Below are 25,634 nucleotides of genomic sequence, written 5' to 3'. Positions count from 1 at the left end.
GCTACTATTTCAGTTCCCATTGATTCTACTAACACTGTTATAGATAACCTTGATCTCCCTATTGCTCTCAGAAAAGAAAAGAGAAAGTGTATTGTTCATTGTATTTCACAGTACTTATCCTACAGTGGACTTTCTCCTTCCTACCGTGCTTTTTTTCCTCTCTTGATTCAGTGTCTATACCCAAGGGTGTTAGTGAGGCTCTCTCCAAACCTGAGTGGAAGACAACTTTGCAAGAAGAGATGGCAGCTTTAATTAAGAATCAGACATAAGACATTGTAGATCTACCAGAAGGCAATGAAACAATTGGATGCAGATGGGTTTACACAGTAAAATATAAGGCAGATGGATGTATAGAAAGGTACAAGGCAAGACTTGTTGCAAAAGGGTACACACAGACCTATGGCATTGATTACTTAGAGACCTTTGCACCAGTTGCAAAGATGGCCTTTGTTAGGATACTTCTTTCTCTTGATGCCTCATACTCTTGGCCCTTGTTTCAACTTGATGTGAAGAATGCTTTCCTAAATGGGGATCTACAAGAAAAAGTGTATATGGATCTTCCTGTTGGCTTTTACAATGATACTGAAAAGGGAAAGGTATGCAGGCTTAAGAAGTCACTTTATGGCTTGAAACAATCTCCCAGAGCATGGTTTGACAGATTCAGAAAGGCCTTGATTGCTTTTGGCTACACTCGGACTCAATCCGATCACACCTTGTTTGTGAAGCGAAGGGGATCTTTGGTGTCAGTCCTAATTGTTTATGTGGATTATATTGTTGTCACCGGGAATGATCTGAGTGAGACTGATGGTCTAAAAAGAAACCTACATAAAGAATTTGAAATTAAGGATCTTGGAGAACTGAGATACTTTTTAGGCATTGAAGTTGCAAGATCAAAACATGGAATTTTTATCTCTCAAATGAAGTATGTCTTGGATCTTCTTCAAGAGACAGGGAAGCTTGGAACAAAGGAAATCAGCACCCCTATTGATCAGAACCATAAAATCATTGCACCAGAAGGTGAACCAATAAAGGACATTGGGAGATATCAGAGACTTGTGGGTCGGCTGCTATACTTGTGTATGACAAGACCAGACATTTCCTATGCAGTAAGTGTAGTAAGTCAATACATGCATGCTCCACGAGTCCAGCATTGGGAGGCAGTTGACAGGATTCTTACTTACTTGAAGGGACACCCGGGCAAAGGCATATTGTTTACTGATCATGGACAGTTGAAACTAGAGGCTTATACAGATGCAAATTAGGCAAGATGCCTTGATGACAGGAGATCAACTTCAAGAGTGTGCACCCTTGTTGGGGGTAACCTTGTCTCATGGAAGAGTAAGAAACAAACAGTGGTGGCAAGATCAAGTGTTGAAGCCGAATACAGGGCCATGGCACATGGAGTTTCAGAACTTCTCTCGATTCGTTCCCTGTTAAAAGAAATTAGTGTACAAGCAAAAGAACCAATGATGCTATACTGTGATAACCAGGCAGCAATTAACATTGCCCATAACCCAGTCCAACATGACCGAACTAAGCACATTGAAGTGGATAGACATTTTATCAGAGAAAGGGTAACTTCTTGAGAAGTTTGTCTTCCATACATTGCTTCTGATCTGCAGCTCGCTGATGTTCTCACAAAAGGTGTTGCAAAGAACAAGCTAGAGCATGATCTACGCAAGTTGGGAATGTGTGACATTTACTCCCAACTTGAGGGGGAGTGTTGAGTTGGTCCGAGTTGTTTTTTATTTAATTAGGAAGTTGTTGGGCTTTAGGCCCATTAGTTTATGTTTTTTTAAGTTGTGACTGTTCAGCTATATTAGTAGCCACCCTACTAAGGGCATCCTTGTAATATCTCATCCTTTAAGTTAAGTATAAATATAATGAGAGGTAGGCGGCTAGGGTTAATTTTACAATCTTGGTTGACTTCCTACTCTTTTCTTCTTCTCCTTTCTTCTCTACTGCTGAAATCTTCATCTTCCCCCTCTTTCCTTTCACAAGAAATTCGACTAAATCTGCAATTAGTGATTTCTACTTGTATTTCTGTCAACAATTCTATTGGTCCAATTTTTCTACTTTAAATATTGTTTTATCCTCTTGTTGTTTCTGTTATCATATCTGATTCCATTATAAATAGCAATTTGCAATTTAAATATAAATAATAATTACAAGAATTATTTTAAATAGTAATTATGTACTATTAGTTGTGTCATCCTTTTTTTAAGATTTTCAAAAAGTTTTAAGCAAATTTTATGCCTAGAAAAAAAAGTTTTAGAGATTTCTTCCTAAGAATCAAGAAAAAATCAGCAATTACAGTTTGTACTTGACTACTGATTTTCTGTCCAAATCTAGCAAAGAGCTTAGGACTTCTAATACTTCCTATAAATTTCTAAATTCAGCAATTCAAGTTTTCGGATTCTGCAAAAAAGTGAGTGAGTGCTCCCTGTTTTTCCCTTGTACTTTGGTGCCAGTTAGGAATTATCCCCTTGAATCTTTTGGTGATTGAGGATCATTTATTAAAGCTATTTGGCCTTGATGGACCCTTCTGATAGTGGTTTCAGACAGTTTTGAGCCTTGTCTTGTTTCCAGTGGTACCTAGAAGAATTTGAATGTCTAGTTGCATTAGGCTTTGACATCAACTCCTTTATTGATCTTTCAACGTTGATAATTGCCCATTGCCCATTGGACATTAACATGTGATGAATTTAAAGGTGTTACTACTAATGATCTCTTGAGTGGTTAACAGGGGCAGTTCATCAGCCTAGAGCTGGAAAGCTCTTGAGGGATAATAAAATTAATTTTGACGGCTGTAGTCTTGGAAATCCGAGAGCATTAGCATTTGGTGGCAACATTCTTTTCAGATTTTCAGACCCAGCTCATTATAGCAACTCCTTAAAGGCTAAAATTATGGCACAAATAGAAGATTTGAAGTTAGCAATATTACATGGATGGACAGAACTTATCATCAAAGGGGACTGCCAAGTTCTTTTACATTGGGTGAGAGTGTGAGAGAAGAAGAGACATATCATGGAGGTACAGAACTTTAGTTAAGCAAGTGCAAATATTAGGACATAATCTGAAATAGCTCATTCCAGAGGAGGGGGTCCCTGGGTCTGCAAATGCCTTGGCAGATACTCTAGCTAAGTAGGAGTGAAACAAAGAATATTTTGTTTGGGGAATGCCAGGCCCAGGGTTTATTTTGTAACACCCTTATATGAGTTTTAAGTGATTTTTTTTTTTGTAAGTATACGAGTTTTAACAGAAATTGTAATACATACATACATAAATATATATATATATATATAAAACTTTCACATAATAGTAAGCGTAAAACTATCTTTTAATCATATGTCAATATAATATAAATATTTGACAGATTCTCTAGAAAATTGCCAAATCCAACTTATCTAAGACTCAGCCTTCCAAATGTGTCATGCATCAACCTGATCGAATTGTAAGTATGGTTGCAACTTGGGTGGGACCAACCCAACTCAAGCCCAACTGAACAAATGCATACATATTATGTGTTTTATTTATATAAAAAAAATTTATAATTATATACGCATGTATATGTATTCAATCCATTCCACTCCTAAATTGAGCCATAAACCCCAATAAAAGATTTTTTTTATAGTAAAAGAAAATTCATTGAAAGAAAAAAAAAACACAAATACATCCTAGACAGGTGTTAAGGATGCTTGTACAAAACAATTTCAAATATTCTTTCAAACCTTCCCAAGCCTAGCTTCAGTTGTGCCGTGTTAAGCTTGGGTTGGATCTATGTTCATAAACTCAGGCTTGACCTTAGGCTGGGCCCAAGCCTGAGGTTTCAACCTTGAACCTAGGTTGACCCTCAACCCAAACCAACAAGCCCAGCTTCAGTTGTGCTGTGTTAAGCTTGGGTTGCATCTATGTTCATAAACTCAGGCTTGACCAAGCCTGAGGTTTCAACCTTAGGTTGGACCTAGGTTGACCCTCAACCCAAACCAACAAGCCCAACTTCAGTTGTGCTGTGTTAAGCATGGGTTGGGTCTATGTTCATAAACTCAGGCTTGACCTTAGATTGGACCCAAGCCTGAGGTTTCAACCTTAGGTTGGACCTAGGTTGACCCTCAACCCAAACCAATCGGCCCAAGTTGCACCCCAACCTGTAGAGCCCAGATATGGTCCCAACAACCGGTCCCAATAGCCATTGCAGTTGTACATCAGGAACACCTCATCATGAAGGACAAAGGAGATGTTCCTAATGAACAGCTGCAATAGCTGTTGGGACTAGATCTGAACTCCTGCCTGTAAGGCCAGGTCAGGTTTCAGAACATTATTGATGAATCAAGGGAAACATGGTCCTATATTGATTTTAGAGTGATTATTAACTTATTATAAATTTTAATGATGACCTTGCAAGTTAGAACAACACATAGAGAAGATACTGTTCCTATATTCATGAAGAATAAAATAATATAAAAAATGTTTTCCACATTAGTTTCTAATGTTATCCCAGGAAGTAGCCAATGCTTGCAGCTTGGTGCAGTGGTAAAAATATCAATCTTAGGCAGACAAGTCTGAGAACGTGAACTTCAGTCTGAGAGAAGACACTTTTGTGTGCTGAACATGCCAAAGGCTAGGTCCATATCCAGTCCACCCCTCCCAAGAACCTGGATAGTTGGGAACAACTTGGGAAATGGCCTTTTTATGAACATTATCCAATTAACTTTAGCTATTTAATGGCATTTGACAAAGGGTGGGCCTTGGCGCAACAGTTGGGTTGCTCCATTGTGACCTGGGTGACCAGTATTCAAATCTTGGAAACAGCCTCTTTGTATGAGCAGGGGTAAGGCTGCGTACATCTGTCCCTCCCCATACCCCACATTGGTGGGATCCTCGTGCACTGGGCTGCCCCTTTTAGTAATGACATTTGACTGATATTTTGTAATTCAATGTAATTTGCTATGAAGTATAAATGATGATGAAGGATACACAGAATTGTGAATTACATTATAACATTGTTAACATTGTTAAAGTCGAAAGGAAATTTATGAATTCCACCCAAAAAAAAAAAGAAAAAGAAAAAATCCAAGGTCTTGAGCTTTTATCCAGCATTAGTTTCTTTCATCACTGACATTGAAATGAAACCCCTAAGTTCTAAAAGTTGTCAAACTGCTACAAATTAGATCACTTTTGAAAACCAAACCTGAATTTTTCTGGTGAGAACCATCACAAGAGATTGAATATGCAAAAGAATAAATGAATGCAAGAATAATGCACACTGTAACTAGCTGGAAATTAAAACAACCACACTTTCTCATGCGTACAATGGTTGGGGTTGGGATTATCAATCAGAATTAAAAAAAAAAAAAAGATATGCATATTAATAATTTTTATCAATAACTGGAAATCTGATTAATGATGTAAATGCAAAGCCCTGCTAAAGCAATTAGCAGGGATGTAAAATGAGCACAAAACGGCCAAGGCAGACAAAATATGACCAATTATGATTGGAACCCACTTGAATGAGCTGTTCAATAGAGATGATGAAATTTTCAAGATAATGCAAATTTTAAAACTACTTGGAATAGAAATGAAATTGTGAACATACCTAGCATCACGAAACCCAGTTAGTGCTAGGTAAAGGGTGCGTGGAATAGGTGTTGCAGAAAGTGTGAGAACATCAACTGAAGTTTTGAATGAAGCAATCTTCTCCTTCTGCTTGACACCAAATCTCTGTGAAATTCAAAAAAAAAAAAAAAAATACATCAGTGGTTAAGAGGTAATAAGTAATGCTTACTTAACAATACTGAACTGTAACAGGGAAAAAACTGAAACTTGAAAGCTTGAATGCACAACCAGTGGAGATCATTCACATGTAAACATTTAAATGCATAATCATCAAACCAGATAGTCATTCAACCTTAATCACCCAATGGAAGACCAGAACAAGAAAAGATTTATGAACTCAATTCCTAAGAAATATGAGTAAGAAGAGATTTACGAAGGAAATTATAATGTAGTAAGAATTATCTCTTTATATAACTTAACAGACTTAGTAAGTGATAATGCAAGCTCCACCAAGTATTCATAACATACAAAACAAAGGATGAGCAGAATGAAACTAACCTGTTCCTCATCAACAACAAGAAGGCCAAGATTATTATAAACAACCCGGCTTCCAAGAAGTGCATGAGTTCCAACAACGATGTCAAGATGGCCATCTTTAATCATTGAAAGATGCTCCTCTTTCTCTGACTTGGTCTGCATAAAACCACTTTAGTCCCATAGAAGAATATTTAAGAAATAACTCAGATATCCACAGTGAAAAAATTAAGATAAATTCAGTTGCATCACCATCATCAACAGCCAGCCCAACATATAATTCCTATAAATTTAGGCTGAAGCAATCAACATACTACCTACAAGTTTTCTTTTGTAAGTATAAATATTAAACTGTTAATTTCATTAACAAGATTTAGGCTTTAACGTAGGGCCACAAGGTATTTAAATATAGAAACAGGGTGGGGCCAATCACATCAACCCTAGCAAGCCTGACAGGGCAATATGTTAAATATATTGTTAGATATTTAGTACAAAGGACAGGCCATCACCCAATGTTGGGTCCCAGCTATCGGGGGTCTTGGGAAGGGTGGACTGGATACAGAACTAACCTATGCCATTCCTTTTTTTCCCACACGGTAGCTGATCTTAGACTTGAACCAATGTTCTCACACTTGTCAGCCCAAAATTTTACCATTACACCTAATAATGACCCCTGTATAGTACAAACATAATGAAATATACTATTGTCAAAATTGGTAGAGGAAGAAGTAAAGAAAATGGGTGTAGATGTTTGGATTACCCATGGCACATGCGGAACTGGGAGATCCTCAAGGCTATAAGCAATTATTGTGAAGCTTGATATTTCTACGGAAGCGATAATGTTCAACAGCAAATGGGTAAGAACAATGGTAGTGTGGTAGGGATGATCCCAAAAATAGCAAACAAAGTGATAGGCAAAGTTATGTATGTGTTCACATATCACCAGCAAGGTTCAAAATTTCAATACAATATGCCCCGTATCTTTTGCTTACTGATACGCCTATTTTAAGGCATTTTTAAGAAACTCTTGTTTAATAATTAAAGAACATAAAAATAACCCCCTGTGAAAATTGAAAAAAATAAAATAAAAAGATGCAAGGTTCAAAGTATCAATACACCCCTTCGGGTGTATCGGGGTGTATTGATATTTTGAACCTTGATCGCCAGAGACTCTTCCAGCTCTGATCTTTTTTTTTTTTTTTTTGTACCGGGTGAGTTCTTTGCCCAGATAGGTAAGCATGACAGAATAATATGAATAGCAGGCTGAGAAGGTTGTTTCTCAGTTTAATCATTCTTTACAGCATTAATAGGCTCACTAGATTCTTCATTCTCTTGGCATTGTCTTTGAGGAAGCTAATGTGTGATTCATAGATTCATTACCAGCTAGGTTTCGGCCCAAGAGGGCATATCATATTGAATTTCATTCCTTCTCAATCTGCTGGAACCTGTGAAAGGAACAGAACAGATGCACCCTTAATAGAAAAGTATGCCCAACCTTGATGGTAATTGGGAAATTTGAGCGGCAGCTGGGTTTCCATCCTAAATGAGTTCCATGCTCTCACATTTAAACACTTCCCTAATCAGTGGGATTACATCATTTATGATTCTAACATTGATACATAAAGCTTCTTTTCTACATAATATCCATGGTTTTTAACCATTGACTGTGTAAAGGCTTGTAGATTAGTCTTTTAGACTGTTTTTGCAAATATTTATGCAATCCATCATACTTTAATTATCAAAAATATGTACCAAATGTTCCTCCTACAGGAGAGTTGCAAGTGTAAAAGGTGTCCTTGTGATGGAAATCATGTAAGCTTTTAGAAGGAGCAGAACAAGAAACAACGACAACCATGATCTGCAAGAATCAAACCATCATATCAAGTTTAAACCAGTTTTTCCCTTACAATATCACCAGTACATGAAGGCTTAATAACAGCTATTTAGCTATTGTAAATATAATATAGATATTGACACTGAATAGAACAGAATGGCAAAACAGGATTTATGTAGCTCACCCCATATAGTTGGGACAAGGATGATCTAATAAAGCTATTCTTCAGTGGATGTTAAAGATTCAGTGCCGAGTTCAGTATTATTATAATTTTGATAAGTCTGGGTTAAGTATTATAATTAACCATTGAGAAGTGGAAAATACAAAAATTCCATGTGAAATACAGACATTTTAAATTTTACCAAGTCAACTGAAAATCACTTTTTTATAGAAAGCAATAGTAGAAAAAGAATTGTATGACCCAGCATGAAATTTGATTAAAGCTACAGAAAACAGTACCAGGATCATATGAAGATAAACTTCAGCAAGTATAACAACCCAAGAAGAGCAAAAGAAGACTTGAAGCAGTCTAGCCAACAGCTCACAGTTTATGAATTACTAAATCTAGACCAGCTTCAAAGTAATTTACTGGAAACTGGGCATGTACTGATCTAGAAAAAAGTTCAACCACATATGAAATAGAGCTGTTCTCCTCAGTCCCCACAATCAAATGCAACCATATCTAAATAAGCAGTTACATGATACTGATCCTAGAACACCAAATCAAAAAAACGAAACAACTGATTCAAGAGAAGCAACTTCATACCTGAAACCTGCTCAGAAGCCCAACCTTGATATTAGGATACTTAGAAAAACGCTCAGATATCACATCAAAGTGTTGTTTGGCTAGAACAATTGTTGGTGCCAGAACCATTGCTTGCTTCCCAGCTGAGACAACACAAAAGATTGCACGTAAGGCAACTTCAGTTTTCCCAAATCCAACATCTCCACAAATCAATCTGTCCATTGGGGTTTCCCTCTCAGTTAAATCTTTTTCTACATCAATGAAAGCCTGAAAATAATGATGCATACTGTCAGAGGTACAAAAAGCTTTTCGCAAATGAGTAGAATAACATTGAAAGAAAATAAACCTTAGCCAATTAATAGTAAAAATTATGGCATATATAACTCTATACTGGTCAGTAAACAATAATGTTGATGGCATGCAAAATATCTTACAAAAAGCAACATTTATCAAATACAACATAAAGAGAATAGAAAAATGATCTACCTTAATTTACGGATTGTAATGATGCATTCAAATAAAAGTATAAAGTGGAAAAACTAATACCTGTTGTTGGTCAGGTGTTGGCTCATAAGCAAATTCAGCAGTAAATTCATTCATGGCAGAACACTTTGGGTATGGAGGCCTTCTTTGTTTTAGTCTATGTAGATACAACTCCATTAAATCAACAACCATTTTCTGAATGGCAATCTTCCCTTTTATCCTTCTCCTCTCCCATGCACTTGTGTCGCTTAATTTGCTTAATGTCCGAGGCTTTTTTGTTTCATTTGGACTGGAAAGAATAGTGAGACATGGTTATCACTTGAGTGGAAGAAAAACCAGAGTCTTATGTGCATGTATATGTAACCATGGTCAATTAAAATAGAAGCAATGAGAAATGCCCTAGAAAGCATGTTGGACATTTTGATGTGATAGTAAGTAACGACTAATGAGTAAAATCTATCAATAAATGTACAAAAAAACATACATATAATTCAATATCCAGTATAGTTTGATATAAAATTTAATGGTGCTAAAGAGCACTTTGGTAGATATTGATCTGACAGCACTCAGAAATTTCTTTTTGGTTACCATACATTAATTGACATTTATTGCAGGTTATGGATTTTATGTACATAAAGCATCAGATACTCATCTCATGACCCACTAGAATCCATATGTATACATGAGAACCCCCATTAGTAATGAAACTACGTTTCAGATTTTATATGACTGTCCTAGTACTGAGACGTTTTCTCGTTTCACATTGAAATTGGCAAAGAAAAAAAAATCAAAACCAGCTCAGACATGGAACAAATATAGCAATTCTAAAATAGAACTAGGTAACAGCCCAGAAGAAATGAGAAAAATATTAAAATAAGAAGAAAGGACAATCTGGGCAGATTTGATAGAGAGCTAAATAGATAAGCTAATGTGCTTGGCAAGAAGGAGCAAATAGACGTTCATGCCTATTAGAGATTCAACATCCCTATTGCAATAATTATTTCTCATTTCTTTTTGATAGATAAAGGGATTTGCATTCCTACTTTGTTGTTGCTTTTGGCTTTTTATTAGCATTTTCTGTGTAACTTTAATCCAATTTCAATGAGCTTGCAACTTTTCCTAATTGTTAAAATTATCAAAATTGTTTTTCTAAATACTGGTAGTAGAGAGTCTAGAGACTAAGGTTGGCCACAATTCTTGCCTCTTAGCAGTTAACCTACGTGAACAAGATGCATATAAATAAAACTAGAAATCCCACATTTCTGAAGTTCCAAAGCAAATGCAAATTGCCATCGCTGACATATTAAACTTATTACCATTCTAATACACCATTAGAGTTCCAATATCAAACAACATCTAGTAACAGTCAGCCATAATTTACGAAAACAGTAAACCTCGACCAAGGCACCTCAATTACCAATAAAAAACACATTTCAACAAACAACCATGTAATCACCAAACCACAAGCAGGAAAGACAAACCTACAGATTATATCTGTAGAGCATCCTCGCCGCCTGCTTCACTGGAAGCTTCGCCATCCCGTCCGCGTACTCGATAAAGACATACTCAATGGGCTCCGTGGAATCCCTCGGGACATCGTATTTAATCCCCACAAACCTCCCAATTCCCACCTTCTTATGCACCACATAGTCACCCGAATGAAGCGTATAGGGGTCGACTTTGTAACCAAACCCCTCACCTTTCCCTTCCCTGTCCCCCTTTAGCTTCTGCATCCCCCTCTGTTGTTGTTCCTTCACCAATTGTATATACTTTTCTGCTTCTTCAGAATCCATGGTAGTTCTCGATGCCTCTCTCTTCCCATAGTCCCGACGAATTCTTTCGTTAAGAACTGATATCGCGTCGGTCTCTGAGGATTCAACCTTTGAAACGTTTGGTTTTCGTTGTGTTACCTCTGCGCATACAGCACTAGTACGTAGAAAAATCCGTTTATTGGTGTGATGAAACGGGAAACTGAGTTTAAAAGGCGGTGATACCCTTTGATATGAAGTAAGGTTGAAGAAGGGAAAGAGTGAGAGGTCGCGTTCGGAAACTGATGCCGGAAGGAGATAAGCTCTGGTGGCAGCCATTGGTGAAGCTTGGTGAGCTTAAAATGAGGTAAATACAAAAGAAATTGACAACGTGCGAGGAGATTCTGCCATCGAGAACTAGATTTGGAGCTTCGGGCCTCGGACACGGTGTTCGTGCAATTCAGATAGGAAATATGTCGCGGGAAAGACAGATATTTAGAAGGCAAGGGAATGCTCGCACAACGCGCGTTCGATGCACGTGCAGATGCAGAGCGCCCAATTAATCGGAGTCGCCACGATCGCGACAGATTGCAGAGCGCGTTTGGGAGCAGCTTTGATTGAGCTGCATTGGTTAAGCCGCGTTAAAGAGGCTACTGAAATTAGCTTTTTGTGTTTTCATGTAACTCGTGTGATCATGTCATCAAACATAGCTTTAGGCTTTCTGTATGAAGCCCGCTTGTAAAGCTTAAACAGGTATGGATGGGCTTTGCCGTGGACCGTGGTGGAGTCTGGCTTTATCCTTTATGAGGTGAGCCTTGTCCGGACTGCCTACGAATAGTGTATGGTAAATACCTCGGAAAGCCCAAATTTATCATCCTTCTGCTTCAACGGAAAGAAGGGATTTTTTTATTTTGATGTGAAACTCTTCTTATGACGAGGATTTTTTACTGGAGTGACTTCTCGAAAGCAATTCAACCTCGCCATAATTCTAATATATGAAATTTGTATGATGTTTGAAATGCATGATAGATTAAAGATTAATGGCCTTCCCTATGATTTTTTATAGGATAAATTATACCGGTGAACCTGTTCAAGAATTTGCAATCCAGAAATAGAACCAATCCCAGTGGGTATTGTACCGGTGAACCTGTTCTCTCCCAAACGTAGCTCTTTCAGCCGACCAAGCTTCTTCAGGTTCACAGGCAACGGCCCTTGAAAGAAATTACTAGTAAAATTAAGGTACTCAATCTTCTGCAAATTGGTGGCCAACAGTTCTGGTATCGGGCCCGAAAGGTTGTTCGATGATAAGTCGAGGTAAGTCAGGTTCCGGCAATTGAGTAGGAAAGGCGGGAAGTCCATGCTCAGTGAGTTGTAGAAAAGACTAAGATATGTAAGGTTGGACATGCCAGAGAACTTGGATGAGTCAGGGGATTCTAAGTAGTTTGACCCGAGGTCTAGGTACCATACCTTTTGGAGATTGTTGATTTGATATGGGATTGGACCCTCGAGAGAATTGTTGAAGAGGTTGAGATAGAGGAGCTCCGACAGTCTTCCGATCCCTGAAGGGATGGAACCAACGAAATTATCGGTGCCCAGGTCCAAGTAAGTGAGCTTGGAGAAGTTGGCAATGGCCGAGGTAATTGTTCCATCGAGAGAGTTGTCGCTGAGATCAAAACTAGTGAGATTGGGTAACTATGCCAAAATGAGTTGGTCGATTGTCCCGTTGAGACTAGAGCTGGGGAGGTTTATCTGGGTGACGCTTCCGGCTTTGTTGCAGACGATGCCGACCCAATTGCAGAAGCTTCTTATATTGGTGAGGGACCAAGAACGTAGAGCATCAGAGGAAGCTAAACTATTCTTCCACTTGACCTGAGCTTCGGCTTATGTTGTTGTTGATGTAGAGGGCCTCAATGGGAGGGAGAAGAGAAACAGAAGAAGCAGAGGAAGGAAAAGATAAGGTCTTTGAGTCTACGACATGTCTGGTGTCTGCACATCGAGTATGCAGACAAAACTGGTGAGATTGTTGATGTAGAGGGCTCCAATGGGAGGGAGAAGAGAAACAGAAGAAGCAGAGAAAGGAAAAGATAAGGTCTTTGAGTCTGCAGATATGTATGGTGTCTGCACATCGAATCCGCGACATGCCTCCCTGCACAGCTGTCGCCAGATTCGAGCATCTCACCACAGAGTTTGTCGGGCTTGGCGTCGACGAGGGCGAGTTCGTCGGCAAGGTCCTGTGTTAGGATGGTCTGAGCAATGGCCATACCAACGTTGCCAGTACCGACGACGGTGATCTTTATGTGACGCTTGGTGGGAGATGGGGGCTCCGTTCGATGGATGGTTTTGAAGAAGGTCTGGGCTATGTCAAGGCCTAGATCTTGGCTTAGGAACCCAAATGGACTCTTCTCCATGGACGTCAAACAGTAAAAGTGGAACTGCTCTAGAGTCTGGCCTGGTTGGATGGATCTTCTCCACTCTCGATGGGGTAAGTATTTAAAAATGTCACCGGTACTTTCACCGGTACCGACGAGCCCCTTCTTTGTCTCACGGTCATAGTACAAGATGGTGGATTTCAACGGTCATAATAAATATCGAACTGTGTTCGGATATTTATTACAAGGATAGTATGTGGATTAGAATGGTGGATTTCAACGAAAAACTAACGGAAGGGGTTTTTGTCTCACGGTCATAGTACAAGAAGGTTTTTTTGTCGCAAAACAGAGTATAGGGGTCTTTGTCACAGGGGGGTCTTTATAATTTATCCAATATTTTTTAATCCTCAAGTTACCCTTTTTTATGCATTTAAACCGCAAGAAAAACATCTCCAACCAAATCACCATGGATACCGGTGACCACCCGTTCACAAATGTACCAAGAGTCTGGAGAGGATAAGACATCGGATCCAAGTAATGACTCTGCACTGATGTTGCACTGATGCCCTTGATGACATCAGAAATAATCATGTGCTCTTTCTTCAATTTCTGCAACAGAAGAGTTAGAAGTAAATATTTCTGCTACCGATATTGGATTTCAATGACTGAATTTCTTTTATGTGACAAAGAAAAAAAAAGAAAAAGGAAAGGCAAAGGTTGCTCGCTCCACACGCTTTGGATTTTCTATGCAGAGCAGAGAAGATCAAGTCGAAGAAGAAACTAATTCTGGTTTTATAACCGAATTTGGATCATTAAAATCTTTTCGTGGTTTTCGTGAATTATAGCACTGAATGCTGAGATTACTTTGGTGGTTTGTGGATTTTTCTAGCTCTAGCTCGTCCTGCAGAAGCAGATCAATCGGAGCTCTAAGTAACTCTACTGAAATTTTGCATTCTTATATTACGCCTCTGTGAGGTTACACAATCCTTTATTTTGCTGAAGATGGTGCTTCATTTTTTAAAATTTTCAGTTTTTTGAAGGTTTTATTAGAATTTAGATCACCTTCTGGAAGTAGATCAGTAGAAGGTTAGTGGATTTTGAGTGTTCTTTTAAGGTTCAACTAGGATTTGCATAATAGCATTAGCAAAAGGTATTGAAGCTTATTTTGGTGTTGACGACCGGTTGGAGCTTTTGAAGGAGTAGGAGTTGTTGAGCTTCATTTTTTTCCCCTTCTTGTAAAGGGGTTTCAGATTAAGGAACTGAAGTTCTAATCCATTTATCTAATAAAGCTGTTGAGACAGTTTTTCAAATAAAGAAGGCGCGAGTACACAACTTTGGAGTTCTTGGTTTTCGTTGATTTGCCTTGTTTTTGTCCTATTTTCGAAGAGAAGGTAAATTGGAGTTGAGACAGAGCGAATGAGATCTTTGGTACTTTGATGAATTTGGGTATCATTGAATGTTTTGAACTGGTAGTGTGTTTGTTTAGAACTTATGATTGATGATGGAGGGAACAAACAACACTATGCTCTGATTCTAACACTAACATCCCCACCATTAATCCAGTTTGTTTTGAAAGAGTTATCTAGAGGCTTTAGGCTTGAAAATGACGATATCTTCCCCTTAATCTCCGTAAGTGATTGACCTGGTGAGATATTGGGAGTTGTCATTTGCAGATTTTAGAGCAACACTGTTGCTTGGCGAGATACTGAGAGTTGTTATTTGCAAAGGAACTCCATCACTGTTTTTTTCCTCAACAAGTTTCTCATTCCTAAGATGATCAGCTGAAGTACCCGACTTTTTATCTAAAGATCGAGAAGTATTCAAGGAAGGCCAAAAGCCCTCGGATAAGTAATGTTTTGTCCACATTTCGATGCTTCTGAACACATCAGCAACCCGGTCTTTAGTCGGAAAGGCGCGAGAGTTACCTTGACTTGGAGGCAAGATCAAAAGTATTTATGGGTCAGTTGGGTTTTAAGAGAAAATGACAAGAAAAATAGAAAATAGATGAAGTTTGGTAAGGTATTTTGATAATTTAACGTATTCCATCATTTTACTTAACGACCAAGGGGGTATTTGTCACAATATAAAAGTTTAAGGGGTCTTTGTCATAAATTAAAGTATAGGAGGGCCTTTGTCATAAATTAAGCATTTAGGCATGTGTGCTTTCCCCTTTTTTTTTATTTTTAATATTTTTTATTATGATTTTTTACTATATGAGTTATGAATTATGACGAATTGTTGATCTCTCTCTTAATTTGATTTGAATTTTAGGTCAATTACAAGTACGCCCTATAGGTATATAGTGTTCACTTAATCCCCTAAAGCACAGTAAACACTTCATTGATACCATATGGACACTCGTGGTTAGTCTGCAACTAACCCTCTCTTTGTGATGAATCCACGGTGCATCGCAGGCCTACGATGAACCTGCAATGAGATTCACACACACTTGGCCTTGCGATAAACCCTCAATTGCTACAGAACCCCAATTTGCTGGGAATCGCATCTAGGTGCCACCTGTGCATGTAACAACGAAGGGACAAATGTGACAAGGCGCCACGTAGGTCTAATGAGACATCGCCTGCCAGACGGTGACATTACTAGCACTACGTCAGTTAAACAAGGCGCACAAAAGGCAATACAACACATGAGTTCTAAGGATCCCCGAGTGAAAAGGAAAGCCGATCCTCAGATAAATCCCCATAGGGACATGTGGCAAAACCCCAACAGTGCCCCTAACGACTAACAATGGATCAAATATTCCCTTTCCAAGTAGGAAACGAACACCTCTAGCTCATTCCTTTCAGGATCTCGAGATCTTCCCCATAAATAGAGACACTCCTCGTAACGAAATTCAATCATTCAATCATCGATTGACCCTATCCTTGGATTCCCTGCTTAGTCGTCTCCTTACCCTCTCCATCTCAGCCACCCGATTGGTTCCTCATCCCTGGTCTTCCTTTGTCCTTCAAGGAGACCGTCACCCCTACCCTAACTACCACATTACTTACACGTCCCATGTAGTATGGGGTTAAAAATACCCTCTTAATTCTTATTTGCAAAATTGCAACAAAGGCCCCATGAGCTTTCACTTTGCAACAAATACCCGGCCCCTAGAGTTTCATAAGTTTACTTTGAAAAAAAATTCTTTTTCAGCTGTTTAGAGTTTTTTAAATCTCCAAACTATGCTTTCTAATATAATATTTTAAGTCCTCTTGATTCCTCTAATAGGTCCTTGCATATTTCTAGCTAGATTTAATATTCAAATGAAATGGTAGAGATATCTTTCTGGTGCATAAAAATTTAAGGTTTTATTTGTTTTTTTTTTTTTATTTATTGGATAAAGGAGTTATATTTTAAGATAAAGAGAGACATTCATTTGAAGTTCAAATGGATTGTTTTAGCTAAACTTTTTGAATTATGATGAACTCAAAGAAACTTGTTTTTCTATGTCATCAGTTTAAGTGAAAACTGATGGGAAAGAAAACAAGTAAAGTTTAGATGGTCATCTTGATAATTCAATGTGTCTCATCAATTGACTTAACGGCGAAGGGGTGTTTACTGCAAAGCGAAAGTTAGGGGATTTGTGTCACAGTAAAATTTGGGGGATTTGTGTCTAACTCCATGTACAGGGGTGTTTGTTTACCCTTCATCTTTAAAACCCCAAATTCCCAACTTTGTTTTTTTATTATCGAGTTTTTTCTCTAGGTCAGTGGACCATACTGTCAATCCACGCATGCAATAGAACCCAAGAAAGGAGGAGAGAGAGATGGGGGCCGATCTTTGGGGTGTTTGCATTTAAACGAGGAGGATGATGAACAGTGTGTTTGGATTAATAGTGTATTGATAGTAACAATATTAATTGTTATGAATTTATATATATATATATATATATATATATATATATATATATATTTGTTATGAACTCATGATTTTATAGGCATGCTCTCATTTGCCTTTTCTCTTGTTTATTCCGGCAGGCAATTTAATTCGTTAATTGAACTTTTCTTTTTGAGTTTAATAAATTTTTAATTTGGGTAAAGAAAAATGTATGGTTGTGTGTGATTTGTATATTGAATTTGTTGACCTTTTATCATTTTATTTTCAAAGTTTCATTCAACACAAACGAGACACAAAAACTGAAAGAGCCTCACTTTTACATTGGCAATTAGAACATGGAAGGTGATGAAACGCGATCCGGCCGATTTTAGCTGTCAACGACCTTGCTTCTGAACTGGGTAGCAAGGAACCTGAAACGGAGGAGATGAGGAAGCTCTGGGGGGAACCCGGTGTAGCAGTTCCGAAGCTCAAGTTAGAATCCTTCAAAAGCAAGATAACACCAGATAGCGCAAAGTTTTCATACCTTGCTTGTTGGGGGCAGGGGGCTCTTATAATCACTCCGCGCACTCGCTCCGAGCCCCTTGTCAAGTCGGGTATGATTACCCTTGCGCTTGTCAATTCGGCCGTCGTCCTTTCTGCTGGGACAAAACCGTCACTGCCTAACCGTCTCTCTAACTGGAGATGGCGGTGTCAGTGGCGGTGGCAGGTGGCCGTTTAGAGTGCGGCCGCCAAGTGTCAGATCCCAAGTCAGTCAAGTGCGGCGCCCTCGGGCACAGACTTCCTCAGTGTCAGGCATGGTACGACTTGTTTGGTTTTGGTTCCCAGAAGGTGATGCGGTGGTGAGCGAGGTGAAGTCTTCAGTTCAGAGGTATCTATAGGGCAGGTCAGTTCGGCGAGGTGCATCCCGAACTGTTACAAGGTTGGCCAGTTTGGCGAGGTATACCCCGAGCTGTTACAAGGTTGGCCAGTTCGGCGAGGTATACCCCGAGCTGTTACAAGGCCAGTTCAGCGAGGGATATCCCGAGCTGTTGCGAGGTTGGCCAGTTCGGCGAGGTGTATCCCGAACTGTTACAAGGTTGGCCAGTTCGGCGAGGTGTATCCCGAACTGTTACAAGGTTGGCCAGTTCGGCGAGGTATATCCTGAGTTGTTGCAAGGTTGGCCAGTTCGGATTACTTTCTGGTTTTGGGCCAAGGGTGAGTTCGGGCCCCTAGTAGGGAGTTCGGTTCGCTGGTGTACCCTTGGTGTTCACGCCTTAGGCTTGCTTTTTTGCCAAGCTGATGTTTTTGCCACATGTCGCATAACTGTGAGGTCGGGCCAAATCTTCCTTCATCAATTGCCCCCCACTCTTCGCGCCAAGGGTCTTGCCCTGGTGCGGGGAGTTTTGCGAGGTGGTAGGTGGATTTGTCCCGTCCTTCGAATCTTGACTACGTGAGTTGCTTTTTCCAGGGTTCTTCGGTTTCCGGGAAGGCGGGAAACGTGCCTACTACTCATAAATGTAGATAGTTGTGACCACGCGTTTTGAATTTCAAAAATTCGCGTCGCTGGGACGTGACAGTGGGTCATTCAAACTTGAAAAAAGCATGCCACTGCTGTACGTGCGCGGACGGCTGTCAGAGAGATGTGCGGCGCAGTCAGCGCGACGTCGGTTTCAAGAAGACGTGAGCTGACGTTTCGCTCTTTTCGGAAAGACGTGCGCCAATCACGGCTCGACCTCATGGGACGTGAGGTCAGCACAAATGTGGGCCGTCGGATCGTCTTTGATCTGCACGGTCGGTTCTTGGTTACTGTAGCTATAAATAGTGGGGCACCCTAGTCGATTTGTCACTTCTGTGGTTTGCCTACTGAGCTCGCGTCCAACTTTTCAGCTCACGTCCAAGTTTTTTCAGCTCGCGTCTAGGCTGGTTACATAGCCTCCAAGGTCTTTTTTGGCTTGTTCCCGTCTTCGAAGCCTTCAAAACTTTCTTCCAATGAGTACCTTCCTGAATCCACCTCTTTTCCTCAATGTCTAGCTTTGATAGCTCAGACGACTCTTCAAGTAGGGCTGACATAGGTTCTACAAACCGAGCCGTATCCCCCGACTGCCTCAGTGATCCTGAGGTGGAACTCGAGGACTATGAACCAGTAGGCCGAGCTGCTTCGGGCAGTTTGGCGTCCACCTCTCGCCGAGGTCGGATGCTAGACAAGTTTGGTTCCTCAACCATGACGCCTGAGGGGCTTCAATCTATACTTATGTCTTACAACCTTCCTGGGGGGTATACATATTTTATTCCTTCAGGTAGCTATCCTTGGGAACACGGTCTTGATGAGATCGTGATTTTTCGAGAGCAGCTCGCCGCGGGGTTGCAACTTCCTTTCCACCCCGTTCTCGTTGAAGTAATAAACCACTTTGGTGTCACCATTGGCCAACTTCATCCGAACTCTATTCGGAACCTGGTGGGGACAATTTCCCTTTTTTGCGAGCAGAATTTCCCCTTAGACTTAGAGATATTCTCCTCCATCTTGATGCCCAAGAGACAGGCGGGTTCTCTTCTTGGGGGAAGACGGGCGTATTACCTTTCTACTCGCCAGGGCTTTAAGATTCTGCACGATCTTCCTAATAAGGTCCCGGCGTGGAAGCGGGACTACTTCGGTGTGCGAAGTGCACAAGGATGGCCCTTTCAGACCGGGTGGGGTGAGGCCGCTCCTGATTCAGGTGTCACTCTTGATAAAGAGACGGTGAAGGGCCTCCGGCAATGGGCACAGCAAGGTTTAAAGTGCCATCACTACTTAACGGAGGCCAAGCTTATTGCGGCCGACCTGAGTTCGGGTAGGTTTCTAGCTATGCGGTTTCTTGCTTGCTTTGTTCCTTCATTTTTTCTGATGTCAAACTCATTTCTGCAGGTGTGATGAACACGGAGAGAACTCGTGGGGGGCGTCTGTTCCAAGGTATGAAGAGGAGGAAGCGGGTCGCCAAGCGAACTCATACCGAGCTGCCCCTGGATGAGGAGCCCCAAGCTCCTGACCACAAGCTGGAGGATCTGCCCAGGGAGCCCAAGGTGACTCCACCGATGCATGAAACTGCCGGGGCGACTTACGCTGAGACCACTCATACGGGCGCTCCTGCTCACTCTGGGTCCGCTCATGCGTGGGCTGGGCCCTCGGGTTCGAGAGCTCAAGGGGAGTTCAGGAGTGTGCTGACGCCGAACTACGCTCTTCAGAAGAGTAGGGAGGCTACTTTCCCTGAGGAGATCACGGCGTGGACCGATCTTCCTTTGAATCAGGTCGCCTGTCGCGCCGTAACACATGCTATGGTGGTAAGTTAGAGTCTATCTGCCTTTTTCATTTTCTGTCGCTTTTGCTATTATTGCTCACTTGTTTCTTTCGGTAGGTGAATTCTTCGATTCATGCCTTAGCAGCCCAAGTGGAGAGGAGCTCGCGACAGGCGCGAGCTGCTGAGGCTGCTGCCCATGCTGACGAAGAGGCTTTCCGTGCTGGAGAGGCGAATACCCGAGCTGCTGAGGCGGCCGCTTATGCTGCCAAAGAGGCTGCTCGCGTCGCAATGGCCAAGCAGGCAAGGTCTCAGCGTGATGCCGAGGCCATGGGGGTAGTTGTCAAGCACATGGTGGACTTGAAGTTGGATTTGCAGCATCAAGTCGAATATCTTCAGGAGGACATCAGGGAGAGAACACAGATTTTTTCCCAAGGCATTGAAGACGCCAAGAAAAAGGCCGTTGAAGACTACATTGCCTCTCCGCGTATTGACGATCTGATGGTGGATTCTTACAGGAGGGGGTTCAAACTGAGCAGGTGGATGATTCGGAACACGTACCCTGACCTAGATGTTAGTGCCATATCCACTACGTGTATAACTCAGGAGATAGCCAATGCTGCCGATGACGAGCCGGACTCTGAAGGAGAGGTAGGGCCTTCGGGTGTTGTTGAAGTGCCTTCTGATGGCAAAGAAATAGCTTCGGGCATGTAACAACTTTTTTTTTGTAACACTGGCTGCTACTTCACGGGGTTCAGACTCTATTGGCTCGGGAGCTCCGGGTTCTCCCGAACTGGGGACCTCGGGCTCGACCTGTAGGGCTTCGTGGCTGAAAGTGCACTCGGCGATAAAATCTGCCAAAGCTTGGGCCTTAATAGCAGTTCTTGGCTTGTACTGGAGGTCGTACTCGCTGAGTTTTATGGCCCATTTCGTCAGTCGACCAGAAACCTCGGGTTTGAGTAAAACTTGTCTCAGAGGTTTGTCAGTCAGGACAATGACGGTGTGAGCCTAGAAGTATGGGCGGAGTTTCCGAGCTGTTGTCACCAGTGCGTATGCTAGCTTTTCTATCTGCGGGTACCTTGTCTCTGCTCCTTGCAAAATTTTACTAACATAATAGATGGGTCACTGGGCCCGGTCTATTTCTTTTATTAGTACCGAACTGACCACCTCGTCGCTTGCCGAGAGGTACTATTCTAAGACCTCGCCCACCTCGGGCCGGGCTAAGGTCGACACACTAGCGAGGTAACCTTTTAGCTCGTAAAACGCGAGCTGGCAGTCCTGGGTCCACTCGAACCCTTTGCCTTTGATTGCTTTGAAGAAAGGTAGGCAGCGGTCTGCTGATTTGAACATGAAGCGGCTTAGAGCGGCTATGCGGCCGTTTAGCCTCTGAACTTCTTTTACTTTCCGAGGTGGTCTCATATCTAGAATGGATTTTATCTTGTCCAGGTTGGCCTCAATACCACGCCGATTGACAATGTAGCCTAGGAATTTGCCTGAGGTGACGCCGAAGACACATTTGTTGGGGTTCAATTTCATTCTAAACTGACGCAGGATTTGGAAGACAGAATCTAAGTCTTGTATTAATTCTTGTGAAAACTGTGTCTTGACGACCATGTCGTCTACATAGCACTCTATCTTCGTGCCAATCAGGGGCCGAAACAGCCTATTTACAAGTCTTTGGAAGGTTGCCCCGACATTTTTTAATCCGAAGGGCATGACCTTGTAGCAATATAGGCCAAACTCGGTTATGAAGCTAGTTTTTTCCTCATCGGATGGGTCCATCCGAATTTGGTTGTAGCCCGAGTAGGCATCTAGGAAGCTTAGCAACTCATGTCCCGAGGTCGCATCCACTAGGCGGTCAATTCTGGGGAGGGGGAAGCAATCTTTCGGGCAAGCTCGGTTCAGGTCGATGTAGTCGACGCACATGTGCCACTTGCCGTTCGTCTTTTTTACCAGCACCGGGTTGGCCACCCAGCTCGGGTAATGGACTTCCCTTATGAAGTTTGTTGCAAGGAGCTTCTCGACCTCCTCGTCAACCGCCCTCCAGCGTTCTGGGGCTAAGTTGCGTTTCTTCTGTCGAACGGGTCTGACTACAGGGTCAGTACTAAGTTTGTGAGTTATCAGGCCGGGGCTAATACCGGGCATGTCAGTCGCGGACAGGCAAAAATATCTAAATTTTGAAGTAAAAAACTCACCAGTTCGGTTTGTAGGGGTTCCTCGACGGAAGCTCCGATCTGAAGTGTGCGAGCTGGGTCCGTAGCCGAGGTCGGGATTGTGACCGTTTACTCAGTGGGCGAAGCTCGTTCCTCACCTTGCTCCCCAGGCCGCTCTAGTTCGAGGTCGTCAGCCGCCTTGGTTTTTCCCTTCAGGGCGGCAACATAACACTTGCGAGACTCGAGCTGATCGCCCCACGCTACCCCCACACCGAAGTCCGTAGGGAACTTCATGGCCAAATAGTAGGTGGAGACCACCGCCCGTAGGATATGCGTGATCGGCCGCCCTATTATGGCATTGTATGGGGAGGGGATCGCGACCACTAGGAAATCATGGTTGAGTCTGACCGCACAAGGCCATGTGTTGACTTCCACAGGTACTGTTATTTTTCCGAGGGGCCTGACTTCCTCTCCGCTGAAACCCACCAGGGGAGTGTTCGCGGGCTTCAACTCGCTCCTCTGTAACTGTAGCTGGTCAAGCGCTGATTTAAAGAGGATGTCCGCTGAGCTGCCCGAATCTACGAGTACGCGTCTGACCTCGAAGTCGTTGATCCTTAGTTTAATGACAAGCGCGTCATCATGGGGGTAGCGGACCCCTCACGCGTCGTCCTCCGTGAAGAAGATTGGTTCTTCGGTCTTTGGTCTCTTTGGGGGGTTCCGTTCCTCGAGGGCCGCTTCGCGAATTGAAGTCCGGGCCGCTGCCGAGGTACACCCTGCTACCACCGAACCTCCCACAATCACGTGGATGGTTCCCCGAACTGGCCTCTCTTCCAGAGGTTGTCGCTGCAACGGTTCGGCAGGTCTGTTGCTAGACTCGGGGGCATTCTTTTCGTGCTCCCCTTACCGACCCGCCTTATTGTTATTATTGTTGTGTTGTACAAAGTTTCTCAAGTATCCGCGACAGATGAGCCCCTCTATCTCGTCCTGGAGGTTATTACACTGCTCGGTACTACGACCATGGTCTATATGGAAACTACAATACAAATTCTTATTTCTCTCATTCAGATTTCCCTTTAGGCGAGGTGGCCACTTCACGTACGGGGTGTCCTTGATCGTCATTAAGATCTCGGTCCGCCTTGTGTTTAACGGCGTGTAATCCGTTCGAACTGCTAGGGGAGCTCGGAACGACTGGTTCGGCTTCGGTTTCCGGGCCGGGTTTTTTCTATTGACTGGGTTGGGGAGCTCGCTTTCCCTCTTTCTTTTCTCGTTCCCGCTTTCGGTTCGTTGGTTGATTTCTTCCTCTGTCCTCATGAACTTGTCCATGAGCTTGAGGAATTCGGCCACGGTTGCGGGCTGGTTAGCAACCATGTGCCATTTGAATTCTTTGTGCGTTGCCCCTCTTTTGGCCACCGCGAGCTGCACTGCAGGGTCCAACCGCGGTATCTGCAAGAATGCTTCGTTGAATCGCTTGATGTAGCCCCGGATGGATTCTCCTTCCTTTTGGACTACTCTGAAGATGCTTTCCTCTGTTCTGGGGCACCGTTGGCTGGTGACAAAGTGTGCAGTGAAGACCTGCACGAACTGGGCCCAACACTTTATCGACCCAGGGGCCAGGTTCCTGTACCAAGTGCGGGCTACCCCCCTGAGGGTGGTGGTGAAGGCCACGCACATGCACGATTCGCTGGCCCTGGCGAGGTGCATTTGGGACTGGAAAGCGTCAACGTGGTCATTGGGGTCGAAGGACCCGTCGTACTTGTCCAGAGGTGGGAGTTTGAAATTTCTGGGTAAGGGGACCGCCAAGAGTTCTGATGCGAGGGGCGAAGGAACCGAGAGAATCGGGGCAGCTCCTACCTCGTCCGAGCTCGTCTCTTTGCCTCTGAGCTCTGATAAGACATGGGTGGCGGTTCGGCGACTTCGCCGGCGCCTTCGTTGTTGAGTGGGCCTTGTACTGGCGCTACTGGCCTTCGTGTTACCGAGCTTGATGGGCCCGGAATGCTGGTAGTATGCCGCCAGGGCGCCGAATCGGTTTTCCGTGAGCGGGAACTTGGGCTTGGAGCACCGAGGTGCCGATCTCGCGGGCGAGGTTCCCGACCCGCCTGCGAGTTGCGAGGCGGGGATGATACTTTTCTCTCTTCGGCCTGGGGACGAGGCCTAGCTGTTAGGGGGGTTCTGGGGCCAGGAGGTCTTTCCCTGGTGGGGGCGTCCATCCTGCGGGGAGGCCTTGACCGGCCTCGGAGCGGGGTGGTGAGGTGGAAGTAGTGGTTGGTTCAGTGGCAGTTGGGGGAACTGCTGTTGATAGTGATACTGGGAGATGTTGTGCAACATTTGGTGCTGGTGAAGTTGGTGCTGCTGGAACTGTTGCATTTGGACTTGCATTGCTCGCATGCACTGCATCAGGTCGTCCAACCGGTTTTGGCTGGCTGCCAGGGGGACGGCAGTCGGTTCAGTAAAGGTTGTCTCAATAGGGGGAGGAAAGGGGATGCTTGTGGTAGGAAGGTTTACGGGCGCCACTGCTTGTGGTGCATTCAAGCTGGGGATCCCATCCACCGAAAGGGGGATGGTGAACTGTCCAACGCACACCACAGGGACTTGAAGTTGTTCCCCGGTGGTGTTTGTCTCCGTGCCACGTCCAGCGTTGCTGGAGGAGGCCATGAGTGTTGGGTTTTTTTGAAGAAAAGGGGTTATGGAAGTTTGGAGGGAGGCTTTTTGAAGCGTTCCCACAGACGACGCCAATTGATGAAGCGCGATCCGGCCGGTCTTATCTGTCAACGACCTTGCTTATGAACTGGGTAGCAAGGAACCTGAAACGGAGGAGATGAGGAAGCTCCGGGGGGAACCCGGTGTAGCAGCTCCGAAGCTCAAGTTAGAATCCTTCAAAAGCAAGATAACACCAGATAGCACAAAGTTTTCATACCTTGCTTATTGGGGGCAAGGGGCTCTTATAATCACTCCGCGCACTCACTCCGAGGCCCTTGTCAGGTCGGGTATGATTACCCTTGGCTTGTCAATTCGGCCGTCATCCTTTCTGTTGGGACAGAATTGTCACTGCCTAACCGTCTCTCTAACTGGAGATGGCGGTGTCAGTGGCGGTGGCAGGTGGCCGTTTAGAGTGCGGCCGCCAAGC

General features: G+C 43.0%; 1 protein-coding gene across 1 annotated transcript in view; it reads right to left on the bottom strand.

The window, feature by feature from the left end:
- LOC148853317 (DEAD/DEAH box helicase) overlaps positions 1-11,861 on the bottom strand; it is a 43,506-nt gene extending 31,645 nt beyond the window's left edge. Inside the window, exons 1-5 of the mRNA XM_088983380.1 lie at positions 10,638-11,861; positions 9,216-9,441; positions 8,691-8,936; positions 6,115-6,249; positions 5,597-5,721 (exon numbers count right to left, since the gene is read on the bottom strand). Of these exons, the coding sequence (XP_088839506.1) occupies positions 5,597-5,721; positions 6,115-6,249; positions 8,691-8,936; positions 9,216-9,441; positions 10,638-11,239 (1,334 nt within the window). The 5' untranslated portion in view covers positions 11,240-11,861. The remainder of the gene's footprint in view (positions 1-5,596; positions 5,722-6,114; positions 6,250-8,690; positions 8,937-9,215; positions 9,442-10,637) is intronic.
- Between the last annotated feature and the right edge of the window lie 13,773 nt (positions 11,862-25,634).

Source organism: Nelumbo lutea, chromosome 4, assembly GCF_056320005.1.
Source record: "Nelumbo lutea isolate HS-2025 chromosome 4, American lotus-T2T, whole genome shotgun sequence".
NCBI lineage: Eukaryota > Viridiplantae > Streptophyta > Magnoliopsida > Proteales > Nelumbonaceae > Nelumbo > Nelumbo lutea.
The sequence above is the reverse complement of the archived record's forward strand: the minus strand, read 5'-3'. Positions and strand labels throughout refer to the sequence as shown.